Source organism: Heterocephalus glaber, unplaced genomic scaffold (assembly GCF_053883595.1).
Source record: "Heterocephalus glaber isolate CG9 unplaced genomic scaffold, H.glaber_assembly_v1.0 deba00000621, whole genome shotgun sequence".
NCBI classification, from domain to species: domain Eukaryota; kingdom Metazoa; phylum Chordata; class Mammalia; order Rodentia; family Bathyergidae; genus Heterocephalus; species Heterocephalus glaber.
This window is the reverse complement of record NW_028258153.1, coordinates 25943480-25969337: the sequence shown is the minus strand read 5'-3', so window position 1 is coordinate 25969337 and position 25858 is coordinate 25943480. Positions and strand designations below refer to the sequence as shown.

The 25858-nt window shown below is 36.8% G+C and overlaps 1 protein-coding gene across 1 annotated transcript in view; it reads left to right on the top strand.

Moving 5' to 3' along the window:
- Ptn (pleiotrophin) overlaps nt 1-25858 on the top strand; it is a 98383-nt gene that overhangs the window by 57788 nt on the left and 14737 nt on the right. Inside the window, exons 2-4 of the mRNA XM_004851237.4 lie at nt 15496-15611; nt 16620-16793; nt 18848-19009. Of these exons, the coding sequence (XP_004851294.1) occupies nt 15497-15611; nt 16620-16793; nt 18848-19009 (451 nt within the window). The 5' untranslated portion in view covers nt 15496. The remainder of the gene's footprint in view (nt 1-15495; nt 15612-16619; nt 16794-18847; nt 19010-25858) is intronic.

Here is a 25858-nt window from a genome sequence, read left to right as displayed (position 1 = left end):
ACCTGGGAATTTTTTGAATGCTAACATGATGTCATAAGTGGCAAATTTCACATTTAATCTTACATGACAGCTCACTATCAAAATATCAGCGCAGAACAGAGTTTATTCAGTATCCAAAGGGAAAAAACTTCCTCCTTGCTCAGCTGAGATCTTTGTTTTCTATGCATGCCCAAATTCTCCTATGAAAGGATGCCCACAGTGGGTATCTTATCATGTAACTGTAAATATTTCAAATTCCCAAACAATCTGAAATTCAAAACATCCCTGATCCTAAGCATTCTGGATAAAGGGTACTCACCTATGGTGTGAATGTGGTGACATGCGCTTACACTCAATTGTTAAACCAACTGTGCATTCTGAAGTAAATACCTCTCGTTTATGATGTATTAGATTTTGTTTTATATTTGTTGCATTTGGCTCAATAATATTTGCAAATGATTTTAATGTTTGTGTTCACTAAGATATCAGGATACAACTTCTTGTTATGTTCTTGTCTTTCTTTAGTTCTAGAAGTGGCTAATTCATGTGTTTTCAAATTTTGCTCTTTGTAAACTTCAGCAGTATGTCTTCCAGATCAATAGAAATCTTTCTAAGTATAGCTTGATTCTATTTTGTTAAGTCTCCCTGCCTTGATGTCTAAACTGAGTAATATTGTTATAGCTACACCAGCTTTTTGTAAGTACTGCTTCTGTAAAATAACTTTTCCAATCCTTTAACTTTTAATCATTTTTATATTTAACATATGTCTCTTCTAGACAGCATAGAGTTGAGTCTTGCTTGTATATCTACCTTGACAATCTGGTTTTATGATTGATACATTTAGTCCACTTGTATTTAATGCAATTAACCATGTTTGAGTTTAAATGTTTTCATGGTGTTTATTAGGCTTGCTTTAAAGCACTCAATTTATTGTCCTTGCTTTAAAAAGTTACATATTTAAAAAAACACTTTATAGTTTTATATTTGTATATCTTTATATATTTTAATATTATTTTATATTATATATTATAATATATTTATATTATTTTTATATATTTATGTATATTTATATATTTGTATATTTGTATATTTATTTTATATTTGACTTTATATTTGTGTACACGTTTTTCATTTTGCTCACCTTGGCAAAGCAATATTATTTTTTATATATAGCATCAAGGAATAACAGAAACCTAGGATTCATGCCAAACCTATCCCACAGGGCTCATGAGAACTGTTCGGGGCAGATGGAGCTGTATCTATGTATGCCCCACATTGCTCCAGCAAGGGACCCCAAGACCCACCCTTCTCTAGATTTTACACACGTAAGCAACTGGACTGTCTGGGTTAATAGTCGACAAAACCTCATGTTCTAGAAGGATGGGAAGAGAGCCTGGGTAGTTTTGGTCAGTTCTTACCTCAGGAGGTTGTATTGCCATCACATTTTACAGTTATTCTTTTTTTAAAAAATTTTATTTTCTGAGACAATAGAACAAAATAATAAGAGAAAATCAATACCTAATACATGGTGTATCATTATCTTAAAAGTAGTTACTCAGAGTATGACATAGACAAAAAGATTCTGTCTTACAAAGAAAAAACTTAGCATAAAATTTTCTTTTCAATGAACTAGGAGAAACTAGTAGTATAAGTGAAACAAATTAGTATATGTATTAAAATATTTTTATTTTTGGTGCCAGGGATCAAACTCAGGACCTTGTGCTTGCAAGGCAGGCAGGGGCACCACCGAGCTAAATCCCTGGCCCATGTATTAAAATATTTTTGAAACAATGGAATAGGTAATTTGGGAACCATCTGAACCTCTCTGTTTATCTCTCTCCCATTTTGCCCCTTATTTGCATATATACTTTGAGTTTCTCATAGAAGAGGACATGCAATATTTAAGCTTATTTATCTGACTTACAGTTATTCTTGTACTACAAGTGACAAAGAAGGAAAAGCAGGGCCTCCAGGGCCATCAGGGACTTATCCTATAATAATCAATACCTTTTCTATATGAGTTTAATATTTTCTAAGAAAACAATCAACAGATTTAGACCCCTTTTCAAAATTGTCACTCCTTGGAGTATTTCCACGGGCTACTTGATGCTGTGGTAAAGGTAGAAGAGCTTTTTCTCTGAGTTGGTGCTTGATGTATCCCTGAGACAGTCCCATGTCTCACATAACCAAGATCAGCCTCATAACATTTATTCTTTTCCTTCTCCCAAATATATGCTAACACAGGACACCACTCTTTATTTGTTTAGTGGTGAAATACATGTGCTGTTTGTTTAATTATGCTTTTACTTGAGTCACTCCATCTGACCAAATAAAGTCACCAGTTATTAGAAATGCCACCTCAACTCAGTAGTTAATAAAGGTGCACTGAGTTGTTTTGATGAGTATGAAAATGTGGTAGCAATCTTAACAGAAATTTCTGTTCATTTGAACTGAGATTTTTCATGTGGTTTCTTACTGAGCTGGCTGAGTGAGTATAGATTTGTGTTCTCAGTAAACTTGGAGCATCAATCCATGACTTTTTTATTAATTAAGTTTATTGGTACATTGTAGATATGCATAATGATCACATTCATCATGGGGAATTTGTACCTGTAAATGATATATCTTGATTCTCTTTTCCTATTCCCCTCCCCTACCTTCAACCCCTCTTCCCTGCCTTATTTACAAAAGTTTTGTTTCCATTTTTTCCTCCTATACCCATGACTTTTTAATACTAGAAATCTGTATTTTGAGAAAGTTACCAGTACCAATGACTTTCTTTTGGTTTTCACAGCTCCAAATTAAGACATGTCCTTTTAATCTTCTACAAGAGATTTTGGTAAAACTATTACACTTTCTTCTTTTATCATAAACACTTTTGATTTTTTACAGGGTTTTTATAGAATCACACAAAAATTTGATCTCTGCCATGATTATCTCATTATCCTTAATGTGTCTGCAATCTTGTAGGTTCTTGAGATGGGACACAGTTCCTATCTGTGTCTCCCTCATCACTTAGAATATTACCTTGCATCTAATATGCAATCACTAAATATTCATAAAGACCAATTATATGAGGCTCTCCTTGCTATGGTGCTGGCTTATGTACACCACACCAACTTCTTTTACTACCAAATTGAACTATTAAATTCAAATTGGTGTCTTGATCTCTCTCCTGAAGCTGGTGTATTCCATTAGGTTCCCATTGGAAGTACTTTCCATTGCAGATCTAGTTATCGAAACACAAAGCAGCTTAAGAAGTTGCATTTCCACCCTTTTGATGAACCTGCCTCTGATCTCCTCCTTCAGGGAGATGAACACTTCTCCCACTTTGGTTTCTTTCTCCAAGAACTTCCAGAGCTACCACACATGAAGCAACTACTGGGTGTCTGACAGAACAGCAGGCATTTTTATCTGCTATCTCATTGTAATTTTCCAGAAGTTGTGAGCCTGCTTTATAAAACTCTATGCTTCTACAGGTGGGGTGCTAATAATAGAAGTGATTGATTACTTTGTCCAGATCACAGATACAGAAAGTGATAAATCCAAGTTAGAAGAATTCTGAATGACTCCCACACTTCATTATACTTGAGGCATTTTCTCTATTTTTTAAAAGTATAGTTTTGTGTCATTGTCATATGCCTTGCTGAATATACCTTGAGATCGAATAGACCAGTGACTTTGATACATTTTTATTATTTTGACAAGTCAAAGCTTTCAAAGAAGTCAATGATTAAAGTAGTTTAAGAGGGGCTACTCTAGCAAAAATTGAGACAAAGGAGAGAGAATGCCGGAGGGTAGACAGGTCTTTCAACACTCATGACCCTCTTAATCCTTCCCAGAATCCCATGAGAGATCTCTACGGAAACACCAGTGCTCTAAAATCAATTTCAGCCCAACTTTGTATTACTAAAAAAAGAGGAAGAAGGGATTTATTTATTTATTTTTTGTATGTGCATAAGTGTGAATTTTTTTTATCCTTGGGGGTTGTCTTGATTCCAAATGACAGTATTTTTGTAATGAATTACCGAAGATGAGCAGAAATCTCTAAACCAGTCACAAGATTGATTTACCTTTTTTTTGGTACCGGGGATCAAACTCGGTTCCTTGCGCTTGCGTAGCAGGCGGAGAAACCACTGAGCTAAATCCCCGGTCCCACAAGATTGATTTATAAAACTAAAAACAATGTCAAAGCCTTAGGAAAAGTACAGTGCAAAGTTATCTGGATGGAGCTGTTGCCCATGGTGGCTGATGCTGTGGTGGTGACTTGTGGTTCAGCCATATCTGATGCAGTGCACAACCTTTTCCTCTTTCTAGGACCCACCCTTGCCTCTTCTCTGGACTTGCTTAAGGACTCTGCCTTCTCATCTTCCGTCTCACAGATCCCAGGACTCATTCATTTTCACTCATCTCTTCTTTTCTGTTCGGTGTCTATGCCCTGCTATCTGCTACTATCTACACTGAAACCACGTTTCGTCACTGAATGTTTTAGAAATGCCACCTGCAGACACGTGACCTTATGTGGTCTCTTCTGCTTGAAGTTTCCTTCTTTCTCTTTCTGCTTTTCTTAGAAGATTTGAACTTAAGAAGAAATAAAGTACACCCCAATTCTCTACCACCCCCCGTCCTACTAAGCAAAGTGAACATTGGGCCTATGTGCTCAGGTAGCAGTGTGGGTATCATAATTTTTTCATATTTACTCTGGTGAAACATCAATTCACTTGCCTTTCTATTCTCCTAATTAATGATACAGAACTCTTTTAGAGAAAGGGCTATACCAGTCATTTCTCATATTTCCACCCCAGTGTGTAGGCCTTGCTACTCATATATGACAGAAGTGTTCGTGAATATATGTTCAAGAAAAATATCCTAAATTATCACATCTCTCCAGCAGGTGCCACCATGCCATTGAAATATTTATCTGAAAGTTCTCTGCTTTTAAGACATTGCACCCTAAAAATTTAAATGAATGCCCTACTTTATTAGTCTAATTGATGTGCACTTAGAGCTGGAACATTGCTGGATTCCTTTCTGTACCTTTGGAGGGTGCACCTGAGGTTGTGTGCTCATATATGCCAGCTGCTTTTTTTGGCAAGACTTACTGGCTATTTAAATAAGGCAGTTTAAGAAGACCAAAATGAACAGATGATATAGCAAGATTGCATTACAGACATCATACTTGTTTATGCAACATAATAGGAATCTAACACAATGGTCAAATCATTTGACAATAAACCAATATGAAATTAATGGAAATTCAGAAAGCAAAGTCATCCATAAGTAAGGAAAATTAAAATTGAAACTACTAAATCTCTCATAGGAGCAAATGTCTCTCAAATGTAACATAGGAAACAAGAAATTACTATCACTCAGTAAGTTTATGCAGTGCAAAGACAAAACAAAAAAGTTGTATTTGTCTAACAGACTTTGTAAACTTAGAATTAAACTACTTCTAACAATCCTCTGCACTTCATAAACAACATGCAGAAAGTGGACTTCAGTGAAACATGAAGACTTCTTAGCTTTCAAATAAAGAGTAAGAATCTAGATTGTATTTTAGGCACTGTGACACATAATGCCCAGTGTGCTGAGGAGCCCCAGGATGTCCTCCTACAATTCTGTGTGCCCCCACCTTCAGGTATCAGTGTGATTTCAGTCACCAGTGTGCACTACTGTTCCTCACAATCCTAGTCTATGAGATAGTTAGCAAATAAAAATAAATCTGTAATATGTTCAGCACTAATTTGTGCTGCAGAAAAGGTAAAGCCAGATGAGTGAACAAAGGTGAGGAAGCAAATGCTATTTTGGATGCCATGGTCAGTTGTCTTATTGAATAGCAGGCTATTTTTTTGCTTCTTTACTTAGATTATTTATTTGTTGAACAAATGCATAGGTGACATCTATGTGCCAAATGTGGTTCTAAAGCTTGCTAATGAGTAAGAACAGAAAGGTAGTGTTCTACCCCTTGAAGGACTTACTGATTGTGGAAAGAAGACATATGTAAGTGTCTGTGTACACACTCATGCTATTTATTATGTATATATACTTAAGAATCACAGTCACATCCCCATGTCCATTCACACATATATTATCCAAAGGCTTTGCTACAAATCCATCGGTAGAGGTTATTCTGAAAGTCAGTGACTCTTACAGGACCTCAAAGGTCCATGCCTTGGTTGCTGGTAGTTACTCGAGTCTGGTGTGGAACCCAGGCAATGTCCATGAGCTAGCAAAGCTCTGTAATTGCCTTTCAGTAGCTGCCTCTTGGGGACAGCTTTGCTATTTAATATATGTTAGATGTATCACAATTCTAATGTGTGATTTTCTCTTTTTTTGGTTTAATTTTATTTTTAGCTTAGTTTTTGAGAAAGAGATAACAGCAAAAAGGTTGACAGCTAGTTCTCGTAATGAAAGGAGAGAAATGTAAGGAGTCCAAAGATGTGAAAGTTACCAAATATAGTAGTCTGGAGAACTCATGCCAGGTTCTTTTCGGCTTTGTATACTGTAGAGTGTGCAATCAATAAAATGCCACTTATGCACTTAATAATCCTAGGAAGCCTGTGGTATGGGTATGAAGCAGTGTGCTTTAAAGATAAAGAAGACATGATTACCTTCATTTAAGCTAAAATTGAAAAATTGTGGAGCTAAACCTTCCAAGGTAATAAAATAGGGCAGGTTGAGGGATCTGGGGAAGGACCTCTGATTACGCAGGACAGCAAGAGCAAAGATAAGGTGGTTAAAATAACTTTCCTGGGTTTGAAGAATAAGTATTTTTTTTCTAGCTAAAGATATATTGATTGGGTAGAGGAGGAGACAGGCCAGTGTAGAAGGGGTGCCTGTGAGAAGGGAAGATTTAAGATAGTCTGGAAATCTTGGTTTCAGAAGAGTACAAACTAAAATGAAGGAAGAGAGGCAACACGGTGAATCAGGAGATAGAACTATAGTCTGGAGAAGGGGGAAATTAGATTGTTCTTTTTATCCAGTGAAATTTCAGCATTTGCATTCTATTATAGGAAAAGTCTATACAAAATGTCAATTTGTTGCTCTAGTATAATTAAAGATGAAGACATAATATAAGGTAGGAAAGCATGTAGAAGAAAGAGTTTGATTACTTTTTGTGACTTCTAATCAAAAAATATTGTGGGGCAGATACTATGCCCATGTGTATTGCCAAGGAAAATAAATGTTAGAAAAATTAAATATATTGCTTCACATTGTCCAGATAGGGTTGGAATTCTAATCCAGGTCTGTCCTCCTCCAGAACTCTTACTTTTTCTCAATAAATCAAAGCAGACAGATATTACAAGGATAACAAGGAAATTAGAATATTTTAGAGTTCTAAAAGACCATGTTCTGTTCCATTTGATTATAATTAAGTTACGACAGTAAAGGACTAATACAAACAACCTGAGTTCTTTGTCAATTCATTTTCACCCCAAAATAACTAAACAGATAAACTTTTATATCACAGTCACCTTATAAAGGGAAAACAAAATCCATTTCCATTGAATATTTGTTTCAGTTGAGTTATTTTTTTTTCTTCTTCATTTCTACATGCCTGTGCACATTTGGAGTTTGAAATGGAAGGCAATTTTCAATAAATGTACCCATCTTTGTAAAGACTAATAAGAGATTAGAAGAAAATGGTACATCCTTTTAGTCAAGGTGAATTTTCTAACTATATTACCAAGTCAGAAAATATTAGAGAAGAACCCTGTGGTAAATGTTTAATTAAATAAGTGGTAGTCAATATTTTTCTTTGGGAAAGTAACTATTACTTGCAACTATAATCTAGTTTTAATTTAGAAATTATGATTTTTTTATTAGAATATAAGCTGGTAAGCCTTCATGTTTGACTAGGTTGACTATCAGTGAACCACTAGGAGTGATATATTGGTTAAATCTAGGAAAATTAAGTGGATTTAGGGAATAGCAAGCAGAAAGGGAAGAGCAAGGTCAATAAGAAGAGATGGCTAATTATTGAATTCTAGAATTATAAAAGATGAGTCAAAAAATGACTATTGAGACTCAGAAAAAAATAATGAAGAAGGCAAAGTGATAACTGGGGACCCGTAATACAAAACTCCACTGTTGGTGGGAGTGTAGACTGGTGCAGTGACTGTGGAAATCAGTACGGAGATTCTTCAAAAAGTAGGATTAGAGGTCCCATTTGACCCAGCTATTCCTCTGCTGAGTATCTTTCCAAAAGAATTAAAGGAATCATATCACAGCAATATATGGTCACCCACATTTATAGTGGCACAGTTTGTAATAGCTAAATCTTGGAAACAGCCCAAATGCCTCTCAACTGGACATTGGATAAAGATGTTTTTTCAAAAAAAAATAAAGTGGAGTACTACTCAGCCATAAAGAATGATAAACTAGAGACATTTATGGCTAAATGGATGCAAATTGAGGCCCTGCTCTTTTTTTTTTTTTTTTTTTTTTTTTGGTACCAGGGATCAAACTCAGGTCCTTCCGCTTGCACAGCAGGCTGTGAAACCACTGAGCTAAATCCCCGGCCCCGAGGCCATACTCTTAAGTGAAATAAATAGGACACACATGTGTAAATACCAAATAGTTTCTCTGGTGTGATAAATTGGAAGTGTAAATGAGGATCAAAATGTATAATAGATAGTGTGAAATAGGAAGAAAAGGTCCAAAGGGGAAGGGGAGGGGTAGGTGGAGGGGGCAGGGAAGGGAAAAAAGGGAAAGGAATAAATCCGAGAATAAGAAAAAATGGAAACAACATCTTTGTAAATACGGAAGGGTGGAGGGGTCGAAGGGGGGGCAAGGGGAATGGGGAAAAAAATAAGAACCCAGATGTATCGGGTAAAGGTACAAATTCCCAATGATGAATGTCATCATATTGTATACCTAAAATGTACTGATAAACTTAATGAATAAAACAACAACAGCAACAACAACCCACAACTATGTATCAATCAGAGTTACCATGCACCTGGCTCTTTCTTAGCCACATATGTAATGCTATCCAAACCAACCTTCCCAAATGTACGTCCTCTAGTTACTCTTTGTTACATATTTTAATTTTTTCACAAATTTACCACAATTGGGTAATCATCTTTCTAATGTGCTTACTTATCTATTTGCTTTTCATGTTCTTATTTAGCTGGTTCACAGAGTATCCGCATCATGAGGTCAGAAATCTTGTCCACCTTGTTCAATACCTTATCTCCAGTTGTCCAGGAAAATTCATGCAAGAAGAATGCAACACTTTTGTATACGTAGTTTTTGAATACTTGAGTGAATGGATACATTATTGATGATAATTCAAATATATGTTAATTTTAACATAAGTCAATATAGGTAAAATACTTAAAAAATGTACTTGAAATAATAAATACTACAAATATATTTGTTAACTAAATAAATATCTTTTCTTTTTGGTACTAGGGGTTGAACTCAGGACCCTGCACTTGTGAGGCAGGTGGAGTGCCACTGAGCTAAATACCTGGACCAACTAAATAAATATCTTCCTGACTTATAAATCATGATCAATTTTCTTTAAATTAAACTGATATTATTTCTGATAGGTACAAAAATATATACAGTATATCTGAGTCTATGGCTAAAATGATAAAAAAAATTAATAGTGTTCCATATCCGAATTCCTGTCTATAAATGACTTGATTACCTTAAAGAGAAATCAGGGAAATTAAATCTTTTGGCCCTAACATGCTTTAAATTATTTCACAACAAAGAGAGGTAAATGTAAAATAGTTCCCTTTTGCTTATACTTCATGACATTCTGTGACTCTTATCAGTGTATTGTAAGTGTACTATTTTTTGTCGCTGTGCACTTTATAGGAATGCAAGCTACATGTGGACAAGCAAAATGTCTAACTTAGCACTTATGCTCTGTATCCTGAGAACACAGGCCCGTGGTTGGCCTAGGGTAAGTGCCTGCACCTCCCCATTCGGTGAAATATTTTCATTTTGGGAGAAAGGAAGTGTGAGAATCATGTGAGGAGTTTCCTGAATCCCCATATAGGAACAGAGCAGCTTGATGGACAGCAAAATCCAAACCAATGGAAAAGATTTGAAGTGAAAATCAGGACAAACTTGAAGATAAAAAGTGAGTGAGAACAAAGCCCTAATAACCAGAAGCCCTTCAGCCTGTGGGTGTCTGAATAAATGAAGGTGCAGGGAAGTCACAGCACTGGTCACAGAGCAGACCGCAGGAGAGCGCACCATCAGTCTGGGGAGCACTCTAAGGCAGGGTCACCCAATCTGAGATGACAGAGTGACCCCCGAGGCTCCCTTCTAGGGCAGGAACCCTGCGAGGATGAAATTCTGGGAATGAAATCCAAATTGATGAGGAGCAGAGCAAAAGAAACAAAGTCTAGAGGAAAGCAAGGAGAGGAAAACAGAAGCAGGAAATCTCAGAAAGATGTCTGTCATTGTAATCATCAGAGGGCAGAGGAAGGAATTGTGTGCAAGTAGGAAAGCTATCTGAACATAAAATGAACAAGAGAAATGTACTGAATTAAAATATGGTACAAAGTAACTATTTTCAACTTTATTCTTTTTATTACTACGTATTTGTCATACATATTGATCACAGTCATTAAATGGATGTGTACACAACACACAACACATGTCAATTCTTTTTTTTCCCATTCCCCTCTCCTCCCTTCAACTTGTCCCCTCCCCCTTTATGCAAGGTTTGTTTTCATTTTTTTCCTTTTCCCCTTCCCTTCCCACTCCCCTTTCCACTTGAACATATTCTTCCTACTTCCCAATATCTGTCCTCCTTTATGCTCCTCATTTACTTTTTGGGTTTCTCACACAAGAGAAACAATGCAATATTTAAACTTGTGCATCTGATCTATTACACTTAAGATTATGGTCATGAGGTGCATCCATTTTCCTACAAAGTGACTATTAAAAAGAGAGAATAAAGAAAATAAGCAGTAGCTGGGGGATTTAGCTCAGTGGTTCTAGCGCCTGCCTTGAAAGTGCAAGGTCCTGAGTTTGATCCCTGGTACCAAAAAAGAAAAAGAAAATAAGTAGTGAACTCTTATCCCTACAAGGAATAAAGGAATTTTTAATGTGTTCGGGTAACACACATACACACACACAGATACACAACCCCAATGACATACTATTTCAAAATAAGCTAAAAAATTTTTTGAAATGAGATAAAATATTAAGGAACATCATAAATTACATTAGAAAACCACAGGAATGATGTGAGAAAACTCAAGTAAGAATTAGAAATAAAAGACAAATATTTTTAAAATGAAGCTGCAACTGGAAGGAACGCAGGAGTGAATAAACACAAGTAATGCTTTAAGATTAATAGAAGATAAAATAACAGTTTTCACTGAAATTAAAATATGTAAAAAGGATTTGAGATAAAATAATTAATACTGAAAATTAGAAAAAGGAGCCCATCAATATCTGAGCATATTGACTTCAAATGACCAAAACCAAGCTGTATATTTGCAAAATTATTGCATTATAAAGAAATTAATTGAAGGAAGGCATCTCAGCAAACACAACTCTATCTGGAAAGGAAATTAGATTATTACTAGACTTTCCACCAGAATGATTTTATAATGAGGGAAAATGGAGCAATGTATTTTAGGTACTTTAAAGAACGAATACCTGGATCTCGGATGTTACATTCAGCAAAACTGGATGGACAAAAGGGCTGATGTGTTGTCAATATTCAGGGGTAATGATATTTCCTTGAGTTTTATAAGGAGTTTACTAGAGAATGAGCTTTTGGCCAACAAATTTCTTAGAGAAACATTCATATGTGAACTAATGGTGGGCATGAATATACTGTTGCATTCATAAAACTAAAGTTCATGAGAATTCAAAGGGAGATGATATGGTAGGTGAAAACTACCATGTCTGATGACACAGATACCAGGCAACTCTGAAAGGAGGGCTAAAATGAAATAATAAGTGCAAAATAATTTTAATTGTTTTCAAGATTCATAAGTTATTATGAAACTATTCTTGTGCAATATGAAAAAAGCAAATTATTAATTTTATGCTAGTTAATTCTGTCATTCCCTGTGTCCTTTCTCAGCTCTGCTCACAGAACATAGCCTGGAAATAAAGATCAATTCAATGAAGTTGAACATCTTTAGTGCCTGGATTTGGTTTTGAAGTATCTTTTATTACCAAAACAACAAATAAGGATTTTTTAAATAAATGGCTGATTTCAGATCTGAGGTGCAGTAGACCCAGAGTATCTTAGTCTGCTGGATACCAATGACCTCATCAAAGATTATAAAGACCATAATTATAAGAATTTATGTAAGATACAATTTGTGAAGCTTACAGTGGCTTCCTAAGAAGAATTAATAAAGATTAAGAAATGGGATGTCTTAGAAACCATTAAATATGAACAAATCCATGAATTCGAAGCATTAAAAAAGGAAATGACCATATTCCAATAATAGTAGGGAACAAACTCATAATATTGAAAGGGAGAAAAATAAAAGGAAAGAGTCAAGCAATTCTCCAATATTTCTTTACAGACTCTAAGTTGCATGACAGAATATTCAGTGAGGGGGGAAACATCTCCTTATGGTGTTAGCTGAATTAATAAATGAAAATAAAAGGATAGAATTCTAATATCACTATTTTACAACCCACATCAGTGCCCATCTCACACCAGTGGCTGTTAACATGACAAAAGGGCGAGAACCAAATATTATGCTGCTCCTGGTGAAAGAGTGCGGTGCCACTTATATTCTTGTCAAAGATGCACCTGAGTCAAGTAAGTCTCTGCCTGCAACCGTCAATGTGCAACTAAAAAGAAGAATATTAAATTCTTCTTGATGAATTTACAATCATCAAAATCCAGAATGTGGGATAGTTTTGATGGAATGTTCTGAGTTTTATAAAAAGTAAAAAAAAAAGAAAGAAATAGAGGATAATCCTAGAAGCTAAAAGCAGATTAAATACATGTAAAATTTTTAAATTAGGCAAGTCTAGGGATACATGCTTGAATAAAGCCCTCAGATAATGCAAAGGAATAATTTTCATATAAGTTACTTTTAAGGAGAGCGGGCTGTGACTGGAATGAGGAAGACAAAGACTTCTGATGTGACAGGAAAAGTACTTTGTCTTATAATGATTCATTAAGCTCTTCAGTAGTTTTGAATGATCGATCTTCCATATCTTGAGTTTTATTTTATAATAAAAATGTCCAAAAAATACAATTTCACAAGAGCTTAGGCAAGAAGATCACAAAATATACAGAATGGTCTAGTGATGGGAGCACACGATACAGAAGAATCACTGATCATTTACTTATCATTCTTGTTCACGTGGACACTGACTGTTGCTTTTGGCTCAGTTTCTCCAGTGATTGCACATTTGATGTTGCCAAAGAGCCAAGACTCTGTATTAGCATGACTAGATTCATCCTTCTGTATAAGGTCTTGTGTTGGTGTTAACATTTAATGAGCATCAACTAAGCTAAGTGCTCAGGCCTTTGTCTCTGACTATGTATGTATGTATGTATGTATGTATTTCTTTCTATCTATTTATCTATCTATCTATCAATCATCTATCTATCTATCATCTATCTATCTATTCATCCACCCACCTATCCATCCTATCTATCTCTCATTTCTCATTCTTCACTGTTTGTCCTCAGTATGAGAAAATGTATCACTATCTTAATCACTTTTTAAATTAAATATTTTTGCCTTCACACTCATCTGACACCCACTTTGTTGGAAAACAAGTGGGGTTAAAGTGTATGGAGAGCTTTAGCTTTTGTTTGAAGCTAAGGACAAATCAAATATCACAAGCAAGAGGAACTGGTATCCAGATATCCACATGTATCCTAATTACTCCAATATTTACTTTAGCAAAGAGGCAACAGCAGGCTAAGTGGGTATTGTTTGGGCTCACTTGAATTTTTCGATTATTTTAATGATCCAGTGTCTGAATTCACCTACTCTCCTCTTTCACATAAGCTTTATTCCTTTTCTCTACTCAGAAAATGTAAGTCTTCAGCAGAATGATGGGGAGCGGGGTAGTGGTGGTGGTGATGAGAGACGGATTTGAGAGACTTTGTCCAACACAAAGCTCAATAATGTATTTTACACCAGTGTCTCACCGTAAGCATGGGCCTGTGTGCATTTTTCCTCAGAATGTTTAAGAGCTGTACATCACTACTTACCTACTTATTAAATATTTGAATAGTTTTGAGTCAATATTAGAAGGAGACAGAGCACATTTCCATTCTACTGTCTCTCCAACTTCCACCCCCATTCTCTCTTTCCCTTCCTTCTATTCAGATCATAGTTCAGTTTTGATAGCTTGTTTAGTGGATCCCTTTAAAGTAAAAACTTACATGATTAGGAAATTCTAGGCTATATGCTTTTTTTCTTGAAATGAATGTAACTTGAGTAAGACAAACCTTTTTCAAAAAACAATGCTGAAAGTAAGAGTTTAGCAATATAAAACTAGAAATGCTGAGATTAGAACTCACCAAAGAAACCCCCTTTCTGTTAATAACTCATGTGTGTGTGTGTGTGTGTGTGTGTGTGTGTGCGCATTAATGATGGGAGGTAGTATTCCCTGTACTTCTGCCAGGTAACCATGTCCTCTTCAGTGGGCTCTGGGTGTTCCTGAGGTACAGTCAGTGACTTGGAAGGCTACTGGGGATTGTGTTTTCTGGGGCTTTACTAAAACTTCCTCAAGGCCATTTGGCAGGATGGCCATATTGACAGGAAGTTATCACACATGTCTTCAGGGGTGCCTTCTAATCTCTATCTGGAGATTCGGATTCTATTAAATGTAAGATGTTCAAATTCTGAGTGAGTATAATGACTCTTCACTATGTCTTAAAGTTTAGAGGATCTTGAGATCATGTGAGTCTATAATTATGCTTGGGATGTTTCACAGGTGTGCAAACTCTGCTGCTGTTCTGTGCTTCACCCTGTGGTTGACTAGTGAACAGTGGAATAATTATATGGTGATAGAAATGATCATGTAAAGTGGTAAACTAGAGAGTTAGCCATTACTAATGCATCTAAAAATAAACAATAAGCATGTTCGTCTGTAGGCCACCCATGCATAATGATGAAATGAAGTCTGTGGACTGCAAGACCCTGGTGGTTTCTAGGAAATATTATGAGTTCTGAATATTGGCTATAGTTGTTGATATTATCAGGTAATGCTACCATCAAGGCTTATTGTAGTAGACTGCTTAAAAACATGCCTTTAAAATTCTTCTGCTTCTGTAATCCCAGAGTCATACTTGCCCAGTGGCTGTGAAGTCTTATGTGGAGAGAGCTGTTACATTTTGTCAGTGAATATGTGACTAATTGCAGAAGAGCACTCATGTTGGTGACTGTTCAGGGGAAAAGATAACATTTTATTTAGGATAATTGATATAACTCTTCCCAAAACTCAGCATTCTGGAAGTGCAAAGTGGAGCTCTTCATCAAGGAGATAAGTGAGTCTTCTGCACTAACTTAGGCTGACAGTACCTCTTTTTCTGTTTATCCCTAGAATGCAGTCCCAGCAGTCCCAGCAGCAGCATCGAAAATTTGCAGCTGTCTTCTTGGCATTCATTTTCATTTTGGCAACTGTGGACACTGCCGAGGCAGGAAAGAAAGAAAAAGCAGGTAAGCAGCAGAGTTGTAAAGGGATGCTTTGGTGCTTAGTGTCTATCTAGCCCAGATACATGCTTTTAATCCTTCCTTCCCTCCATCCCTCCTCTCTCCTTCCTTCCCTCCCTCCTTCCTTTCTCCCTTCCTTCCTTCCTTCCTTCCTTCCTTCCTTCCTTCCTTCCTTCCTTCCATCTTCTCCCTCCTTCTCCCTTCCTTCCTTCTCATTATTTTGAGAAACCCAAGAAACAGCCCTCTTAATTTTTTGCCACTGTAAGTCCTGGAGTGTGATCATGTTAGAGTCTACTATATAGACACTATTGACTGACAATCAGGTGATTCTGTTAAAGAAGAGATATGCAAAAATAGTTAAGCCTAAAAATAATGAGAAAACACTCTGTTAGAAATAATAGTGGTTAGATTAGCCATTTGCTTGTGTTACATCTCTTCCTCAAATTATGTCATTCAAAGACTTTTTTTTAATCTTAGCTTTACAAAGGAAGAAATGGATACAAAGCATCCTATCTATGCCCTTCCCACAGCCATATGTAATCTGTGAAGTTAGGATTCTGTTTAAGTTTATGATGAATCATATTTCTATTATGTTCTTCTATTTTTCAAGACAAAGAAAGGATTTTATATTTACATGGAAAGAGCTGATTTGATTATTATTATTACTTCTAATAGAATATTTTCTCATTTTTTTAGGTAGAATTATTTTTAAACATTTTTTCATGGAAACGATTGGTCCTGAAAGGAGATGTCAGTAAATTAGAACAGTTTTGGCCCATATAAAAGTTAAATTACTTTTGGTTCTAGTTCCTTCCTTAGTTTTTCTTCTCCTTCCTCCTGATGGGTTATTCATTCAGTCATTTGCCTGATCTCTGTATCCTCCCTGCTGTTTATTGAACAGTAAGGAGAATGGGAGAACCACACACTATAATCACGGTGCTCAAGAATGGACTTGATTATAACCAGAAGTTGGAGTTGTCTAAATGTTGGTTGTTTTTGCTTACTTCCTTCTAGAAAAAAAGGTGAAGAAGTCGGACTGTGGGGAATGGCAGTGGAGCGTGTGTGTGCCCACCAGTGGTGACTGTGGGCTGGGCACCCGGGAGGGCACCCGCACTGGAGCTGAGTGCAAACAAACCATGAAGACCCAGAGGTGCAAGATTCCCTGCAACTGGAAAAAGCAGTTCGGAGGTAAGTCTCACCCTGTCCATTGAGTCAGTTTCCCTCTCTGAGGCAATTCTGCAATGTTTCCACCAAATGTCTTTTTGGAATCAGTACTACTTATTTTAAATAAGTTAATTTTGTTATACAAAAGGTGAGCAGATACTTCACCTAACCCTGGGGTTTCCCAGTTTCAGCACTGGTGACATTTTGGGCTACATAAGGTTCTGTCTTCTGAGCTGCAGGATATTTAGCACCATCCCTGGCTTCTGTGAGCTAGTTTCCAGTAACACTCCCACCCACACTAGTTGTGAAAACTAAAAATATTTCTGAGCGAATGTCCCCCGAATGTCAAAACTGTCCTGGATTGAGAACCATTACCTTGGAGGGACATATGCATGTAATTCCTCCCAGTAATATTTGTTTGTCTATGTTCTCTCCCTTTTCTTTCCTTCTATTTCCAAATTCCTTATATTTTCCTTTCCACTTTTCTCATCCTTGCCATTATCTATGTCACTTTCAAGCCTCCTCTCTTTTGTTTCTTCCCCACCATCCACACACATTTGTGGATTTACTTGCTGACCCCAGCAGGGCTGGTTACAGTCATTTTTGAGAGACCTCTCTTTCTCTCACTGACCACTGTCAGCCTCGGGATGGCCTGATCTACCCATGAGAGACAAGTTCTCTCAAAACTTCCAACTTTAAATCAATATTCAACTCCTAGATAACCTTTTCTCCTGCATTCCAGTCTTTTTGCCTTTCTTGGCCGTGGTGGGACGTTATGCTCCAAATATTCTACCTCAGCTATAAGGAAGTGCATTATGGCCTGCTGGCAAGTGAGACAGGACTATGGGTATGTCCATATGAATCTTTTTCATGCTCTACAAACTTTGGGACATGTTTTTGAGTGACCCTAAATATTATTCAGATACATTTGCTCCTAAATTGTATATGGGCATCTTCAAGACCTACCTATACAATGTTTGTTTTTATGATGTGTCTTAAAAGATGCGAACCAATGGCATACATGCTGCAAAAGGCTGTTGGTTATCATTGAAAGTTCTAAAAGTTTCACTATCACTGATCTATAGAAAGCAAACAAATATGTGAAAGGGTGTTCAACTTCTTTTCCCCATTAGGAAAATGGAAATTAAAACTATAGTGAGATTGCTATAAACCTAGCATAGTGGCTAGACAAAAAATGTGATAAGATGCTAGGGAGAACAAACAGAATTAGATCCCTCATGTACTGCCAGAGATGTACAATGGCACAGCTGTGCTGGAAAAATGGATGCCAGTGTTTTGCAGAACGAAACATGAGTTTACCATGCAATCCAGTAATTTCTTGGGCATTTGTCCCAGAGAAAGGAAAACTCATATTTCCATAAAAACCCATACATGAGTGTAGATAGCAGTTTTATTTGTTATACTCAAAAGCTAGAAATAAACCAAATGTAGTTAAAAAAATTGTAGTATACCCATTTTATGTGATAGTCCTCACAAATGCAAAAGAATGACTGTTGATACTCTTGGTTTGGGTGAACCTGCAGGAAATTGTGCTAAGTTAAAAGATGTTAATCTCAAAAGTTCACATACTGCATAATTAAGATGATGAAACTATAGATACAGAGAACAGAGTTTTGGTTGTCATGGATGAAGGAGGTGGGAAGACTATGGATCCTTGTGTTGTAATGGTTCTGAATATTTGACGATCGTGTGCTTCTACACATAAAAAACTGTGCAGAAGCAAATGTACACTCTAATGCACAAATGAGTGCATATGAAACTTATGAAATCTCAGCAAGTTCTTGGAATGTGTCAATGTCAATTTCATGGTGGTGCTATTGGGCAATAGCTATGCAAGACACCACAGCTGGCTGGGGGCAAGGGGTGAAGAATGTATGGAGTACGTGTTTATATATATATATATATATATATATATATATATATATATATATATATAACTTCATGGATATCTACAATTATCTAAATACAAAAGGTTAAGAACAAAAGTGTGCTGCTATTATAGTGCCACCATAATTGGCCATCTCAAAGATTTCTTTTTGATCTTCTCCTGACTTTAGCGGAGTGCAAATACCAGTTCCAGGCCTGGGGAGAATGTGACCTGAATACGGCCTTGAAGACCAGAACTGGGAGTCTGAAGCGAGCCCTCCACAATGCTGACTGCCAGAAGACAGTCACCATCTCCAAGCCCTGCGGCAAACTGACCAAGCCCAAGCCTCAAGGTGGGTTCCTGCCATTATGCCACAATTCAAGTGGGATGATGGACTCATGCAGTATGAGGAAGCCCACATTTTCTAGAAGGAAATAGTAGGCAATTTACCTTAAAAACGTGATTGAAAAATTGTGTATGGAGCATCACAAATGTACTTTATAACAGGCAGTCTATGAGTCCAAAGAGTTCAAATGGAAGTCCTCTGCCTAGGGGTATGGGTGTGGTGTTCTAATACAAATATACAACTTAGTAAGATGTAGCAATTTAGATAGTTGTTGTAGGATGAACCTGTGTTCTGAATCCTAAATGGGAAATAGATGCTGACCAGACAAACGAACTTAAGGAGTTCATGAGGCGGAAAATTTTAGATCCAACCTCTTCAAGATTATCTGAAATATTATTTTCATGAGCTTAAAAAATTATTTGACATTTTCCTTCCTTCCTTCATCACATGACTTGATAAGTTCCATATTTCTGAACCTTATTTTGGAGATTCACAAATTTTTGTGAAATGGTTTAGTTTAACAAATATATCCATCACAGAGTTCAAAAATTATGTACAGTACTCTTTTCCAGAAGGTCAGAATCTGTTCTCATGCTGGAGAAGGTAAACCAGAAAATATGGATGTGGTTTCATACAAATACAATTATAGCTGAGAGAAGTCGAGGAAATAGACCTTTTTCAAATGGGAAGGGGATCTCAAAATAGGGTCTGGGAAGAGGTTACTCAGTTAAAATAAATATGAACAGGCCCTAATGAGACAGAATTGGTATTCTTCAAGAAGAGGAGATTAGGACACCACAGTTGTGAGGACACAGGAAGACAGCCATCTCCAAGCTGTGGAGAGAAACCTCAGAGGGAATTTGATCATCCTGATACCTTGATCTCAGACTTCCAGCCTCTAGAACTCTAAGAAAACAAATGTCTATCTTTAAGCCACCAAATCTGTGGTAGTTTGTTATGGCAGCCCTATGTAACTAGTGCGTTAAGCCTCAATTAACTCTAAACCTAAATACCCTCTTGGCCTTATATTTGAGGCCTTAAAATAAACCTGGGAATTCATGCTTCCAGATTAATTTTAAGGAGAAATTAGAACAGTGACTATGTAGTAAATGCTAATAATAAGTGAAAATAAGAAAAGAAACCCTTTGGAAGCTGAGGTTGATTGGCTGGTTTCCTGTTGACGGTAAAAAAGTGTTCTTTTCACGTGTTTGACTCTCTGTCCTCTGAGCCAATTGTCCATGCAAGTGGTTACCTTCAACTTCAAGTTTGCCAGGAACAGGCAGGACCTGCAGATGATGAATCTAGGACTCAGGCTGCCCTTTGCAGATTGCAGAAATCTCTGTTGCACTGTGTGTTTGCAAGACATAGATCATGTCTGGGATCAGTGTGGTGGGACTTGGGACAACTTTCTAAGTGTCACTTACCCAGAAGCAACAACATAGATTGTATTAAAATCAGGAGCAATAGTCATTCAGCAAAACACTTCCATAAATGGAAAAACTCAGAGATACCCTTCAAGTTAATTTATTTTCAAATCAGGTGTTGAGTCAAAAAATTCAACATACGTATAGAACATAAAACAAATTAAGGACGTCTCCATGTTCTAGGACAGTGGTTCTCAACCTCAGCTATAAAATTCATTTTTTTTTAATGGAAACATTCCCAGTGCCTAGGTATAACCAGACCAGCAAAATCATCATCAGTGGTTTTAAAAACTTAAATGTTCCCTAGAAAGTTTCAATATGCAGGCAAAAATTGAGAACTACTAATGTTCTAGTAGGCTATCCATTGGCAAGAGAACACACACACACATACACACACACACACACACACACACACAGACACAGTGTCTTTAGGACAGTAAGAAAGAAAGATTGTAGACGAATAAGAGGGAGGGAAAGTGGTAAAGTCACTGGCTAAGAGGGGGGAAAAGTGATAAAGTCACTGGGTGGGGATGGTAGAGTTCAGTGACTATGGAAAATATTAAAAAGTTTGGAATAAACAGGAAATGACTAATAAAGACCTACAAAAATATCTGGTAAATACATTAGATAAACTCTTCCTTTTAATTGGAATGGTAGATATATCATCTTTGTACATTTTCCCATCTAGTAATATTTAATGAAGGTTAGAATCCATTTTACACTTTCAGCTTGAAAATGATGGTTAAAAATATTCAAGTGAGTAGAGATTCTGTAAAGTTCACACATATTAAGGAAGGTGTATAATTAATTGAAAAAATGGATTAGCTTGAGTGAATACAATGTTTCAAACGACCAGTTATGCATTGTATAGGTAATTAAAATGTAATCTTCCTTCGGTGCATAATATACCTTTGTTAAAAGTAACCAGTGTTTCCCTCTCAACAGTGGAGGGCTTTATAAGTGTCATTTTGACACTAAACAGTCTGCAAAAAGAATAATATTATTGTACAAATTAAGCCAGAAGGATGTATCAGATTTTCTTAATGATAGCACATTCATTGCTTGATAACTTTTTTGTATTTTAAATAAATTGCAACAGGTGGCATATGTGAATTGTACATATTTCTGTACAAGTAACTCTGGATGGATATAACAGTTTTCTTTTTGTGAGTCTGTAATCTTGAAATGGCTCATTTTCTTCCAATCAGTGGAAAGGAAAATAAAGCTAACATAGAAAAGTATTGTCCTTATCATGATTCTGTTTCTACTTCTGTACATTTCTTTTATGTTTATTACAGATATTATCTCATAAAGACTCATATATACTTACAGGTTAATCTCATCATAAAGAAATTGAGGACAACTGGTTAATTTATTTGCCTATGGGTCTATCTGTAATAAACAAGAGCCAAGATTTAGCTATCTTTAAACTTATATTCTCCTTTTTACACTGCTAATGTCTTACTGACAGCTCATATTGCTAAGAGCTGACTTCAGTGGGTATTCTTTTCTTCTGAAGCAGGAGAAAGTGAGCTTTCTGAAGCCCAGTATTGGTAGGCCAAATGGAAGAAGACATTTTCTTTTTTTAAAATTTATTTCATTTTATTTTATTTTTTTGAAGAAGACATTTTCTGTATTTTTTCTAAGACAATTTTGGGAGACAGCTGCAGATTTTAAGTTTCACAACAACAGGGCCTGGACTGTTCTATTCTTTATTGTGTCCTTTGTGCCTAGAACAAGTAGTAACACAGAGGAGGTGCTGAAAAATGTTTATGTAATAAATAAATGCTAAATGGAAAAAGTTCTGCTCATGAAATCTACCAAAGCCTAGTAGAAACTGCAATATCCATTTACCAAACTTTTCACAAAGTGATACAATTACAAATGATTTTTCTCTCTTTATGGAGGAAAGAATAAATTATCAATGTCTTCGCTTATTTCCTCTCATTCAGTACAGGAAGAAGATAGAAGCAGAAATGCACTGACTTCATATTGGCCCTGTGATATGAGCTCCTTATCATTTAACTTATGTCTCTATGCAGTAAATTGTAAATAAATACATCTCTATGTAACTGTGTGGAGTAAATTATATTTATCCTACTTAGGATGAGAAAGCATAGACTCAGAGAGGTTTAGCAACTTATCAGGGGCTTACACTTCTCGTACCTGACAGATCCATGATTTGAATCCATAGTCAGACTGATGTCAAAGACCTTGTGATTTTTCAATAACACCATACTACCTCTGGAACTATAAACTCATGAAACTTTTGACATGTTAAATGACAAAATTTCTAGGTCTTTTTCTTAGAATCATTGTATGGTCCAGCTTCTAGAGCTTGTCTGTTATCGGATCTAATGCTCTTACACAAATGAGGACAGAGAAAGCCAGTGAATTAGCCAGGCCCATCTTGCTGTGTAGTGGTAGAGTCTGTTCCAAGTTTTGTTCTGTTTGGTGGGATTTACTTTCTTTTTTGTCATATTTCATACATGGCATCTACTATACTAGAAGGGCACTTTTCACAGCTGTCAGACTTTCCAAAGTAAACATTTTAAGATATTATGATCTTGAAGAAAATCACCAATTATTATTATTACTATTATTATTATATAAGGTTAATTCTTTGATATAATCTAGATATAGATTCATAACTAAAAGTCCCACCCTATCCCAATATCATTAACTGTCCTTTTAAACACATGATTATGCTCAGTTTTGTTTGTATTTTTTGTTTGTTTGTTTTTGTTTTAGAAAATTCGTAAGATTTACCTATTTTACTTTATACCCCTTTCATTTTGGGAAATGGAACTGGATTAATATGAAAATTGCTTGATTTCCAGTGTGAAACATATACTTTTAAAATGGAATATAAAGATATTAGTAAGTTGTGAGTATTCCACATTACACTGAGGGAAGACTGAACAGATTATTTGTGACTTGACTACTACTAATAAGGTAAAAATTTAAAAGACTTGGTTAGGAATAGAGGGAAGCTCAATATCTAGAGTTGCCATCTAAATACTGGGAAATTTCTAAATATAGAAATTTAGAAATAACAACAGGAAGAGGCCTATAGCTTTCCTCTGAATCAAGGCAATATTGGTCTTAGGAAGAATCAATGTTTGACAGATAGAGTATAACCAGAATTTGCTTAATTATTAAAAAAGTCTAGCATGGACAAATTAGTGAATCATTGTGCTAGAAACTGCACCATTTATCTTCTTAGGAAAAGAGATGAAGAGTTTTAATTAATCAAAGGTTTTTCGGTGCAGCAAGATAAACGCTAGCTAGTTAAGTAGAAGGGGGTCCATTTAAGGTTATCATATAGTTCAAAGACTCTCCAGGAGGACCAGAGGATCTCACTTGGATACATCAAGGCTAGGAATAATGCAGCCAAAGGCAACAGATTCAGAGGAAATATTGAATCACATCATATGTGACTGCTCTAGCAGAAACCCTTCTGCTGAAACTACCCACCACTCAGCAGTACAATGTAAAGAACCAAACACTGCAATTTCCACCATAGCTATCCCTCCTACCCAGACACTTTCACTTCCTTTCTTGCCAAAATATCTAGTATTTCCAAATTTGGATCATAACGTACACTTCTCACTTTTATCATCTTCAGATCCCTGTATTTATGGATACCTTTTTGATAGAAACCAGGCCTTATAGGAAATCCTGCTGAAGAGGAGCTGGGGCATGTGTATTTGACTTTCCAGACTACATCTCTAAGCAGAAGAAAGGGTACTGAAAGAGTCTTGATTTGCTATAGTGAGCTGATCTGCCAGAGTGGGCAGCATTGCTAATTAATATATGTAGCAGACTTAACTGCCTTCCTTGGACCAGATGCAGCATTTCTGTAACCGTAAAGGGAAAAGCTGTCCAAAGGAGTTTTATTGGAACAGTTGAGTACCCCACTGTAGAGAGAGTTAGGTTTCTTCTTTTTGGGAAACCAATATTTTTTTTCCCTGTGGGGCTAAATGATCTGTGGAGTGAAGAAAATTGAAAACAAAAGTAGTCTATACTGGCAGCTCTGTAGAAGTAGAGGACTCTTTGGAGGGCAAATAACTCTTTTCCAAGCAACACATATCTCACGGTTGTTCTCTTAGAAGATGCATACACTGTGGAGTTAGAAAATGAGTGGGACAAGCAGGCTTCTAGGAAGGACTCATGTGCAGGGGACCCACAGCTCCCCAGCCAGCCCCATGTTTGTGGCCCTTGCAGCTCTTGGAGCAGACATACCCAGTGCAAAGCCACGCTGGGACTGGAGCTGGGCTTCCTGGGAGAGCTCCAAGGAACCCAGATTTTTCCTGGCACCACAAGGGCTGTTGCCCCATGATTGTCTCAGAACATCCTAGGGTTTTCTATTATTGTTCACATGGGAGTTATTGGTTGTTGCTTTTTAAAATAAGATGTACAACTTGTAAGATGTATAACTAAGGGGTATTTGTGAAGCTCCTTTTAGTTTTGAAAAGCCAGAACAGTGTGTATGTTAGCCTCTAGGATTGTCTGGCAAAGGCACATTCCCAAGTGGTTCCTGGGACAGGGAGAGGTGGAAGCACATGGACAGATGTCTGTGTTACTCTGGGTCAGGAATGAATGTTCACCCTTCTTGCTATCCACAACACTTAAGCTACAATCATCCTTGTTAAATGTCCCTGATCCCATTATCCCCCCCCCCCCCCCCGGCTATTTCTAAAAGTTTTGCCATCTTGCTGCTCTGTTTTGGACAGCTGCCTAGCCCTCTCAGAGGTTTGTGGATTCATTTTTAAAGATCAAAAGAACAGCAAGTTTCAGTGCAAGGCTTCACTGCATGTGGGACACAGCTTTTGGCAGCTAACTATTAAATGGGCAAAGGGTCCAGACAAGGAATATTCCCAGCATCCTCAGTTCTTTCCCCACTAAATAGACTACTTTGTTAGTTCTTTTAAACATAAAAGATGTTCTCTAACATTCTGTTCTATGTTCTGGGGACTGATGTTCTTTGGGAAGGAACATGGTAGCACTATGTAGATGATTATGCTAAGTTGGGGGACTGTGCGGAGAGCTGAGGTGGCAGAGCCCTAGCAAAGGCTAACCCAGGATCTTCCCCTTGCCCCTGAGTAGGAGTGGGATGAGGGGTGCTGGATGTCTTCTGACCTTGCATTAGACGGAAGAGTCAGCAACAATGTACTTTGTTCTGTTCTTCTTGATCAGAGGGAAAACTCTTTCTCCATTTGGACTCAAAGTTTGTATTTTTTTTGATTGTCTCTGACAAAGGGACATTCCCAAATGGTTCCTGGGACAGGCGGAGGTGGGAGAACATGGACGGATGTCTTTGTTACCGTGGGTCAGGAATGAATGTTCACCCTTCTTGTTATCCACAATACTTAGGCTACAATCATCCCTGCTGAATGTTACTGCTCACAGTAACCCTACCCACCCCCGG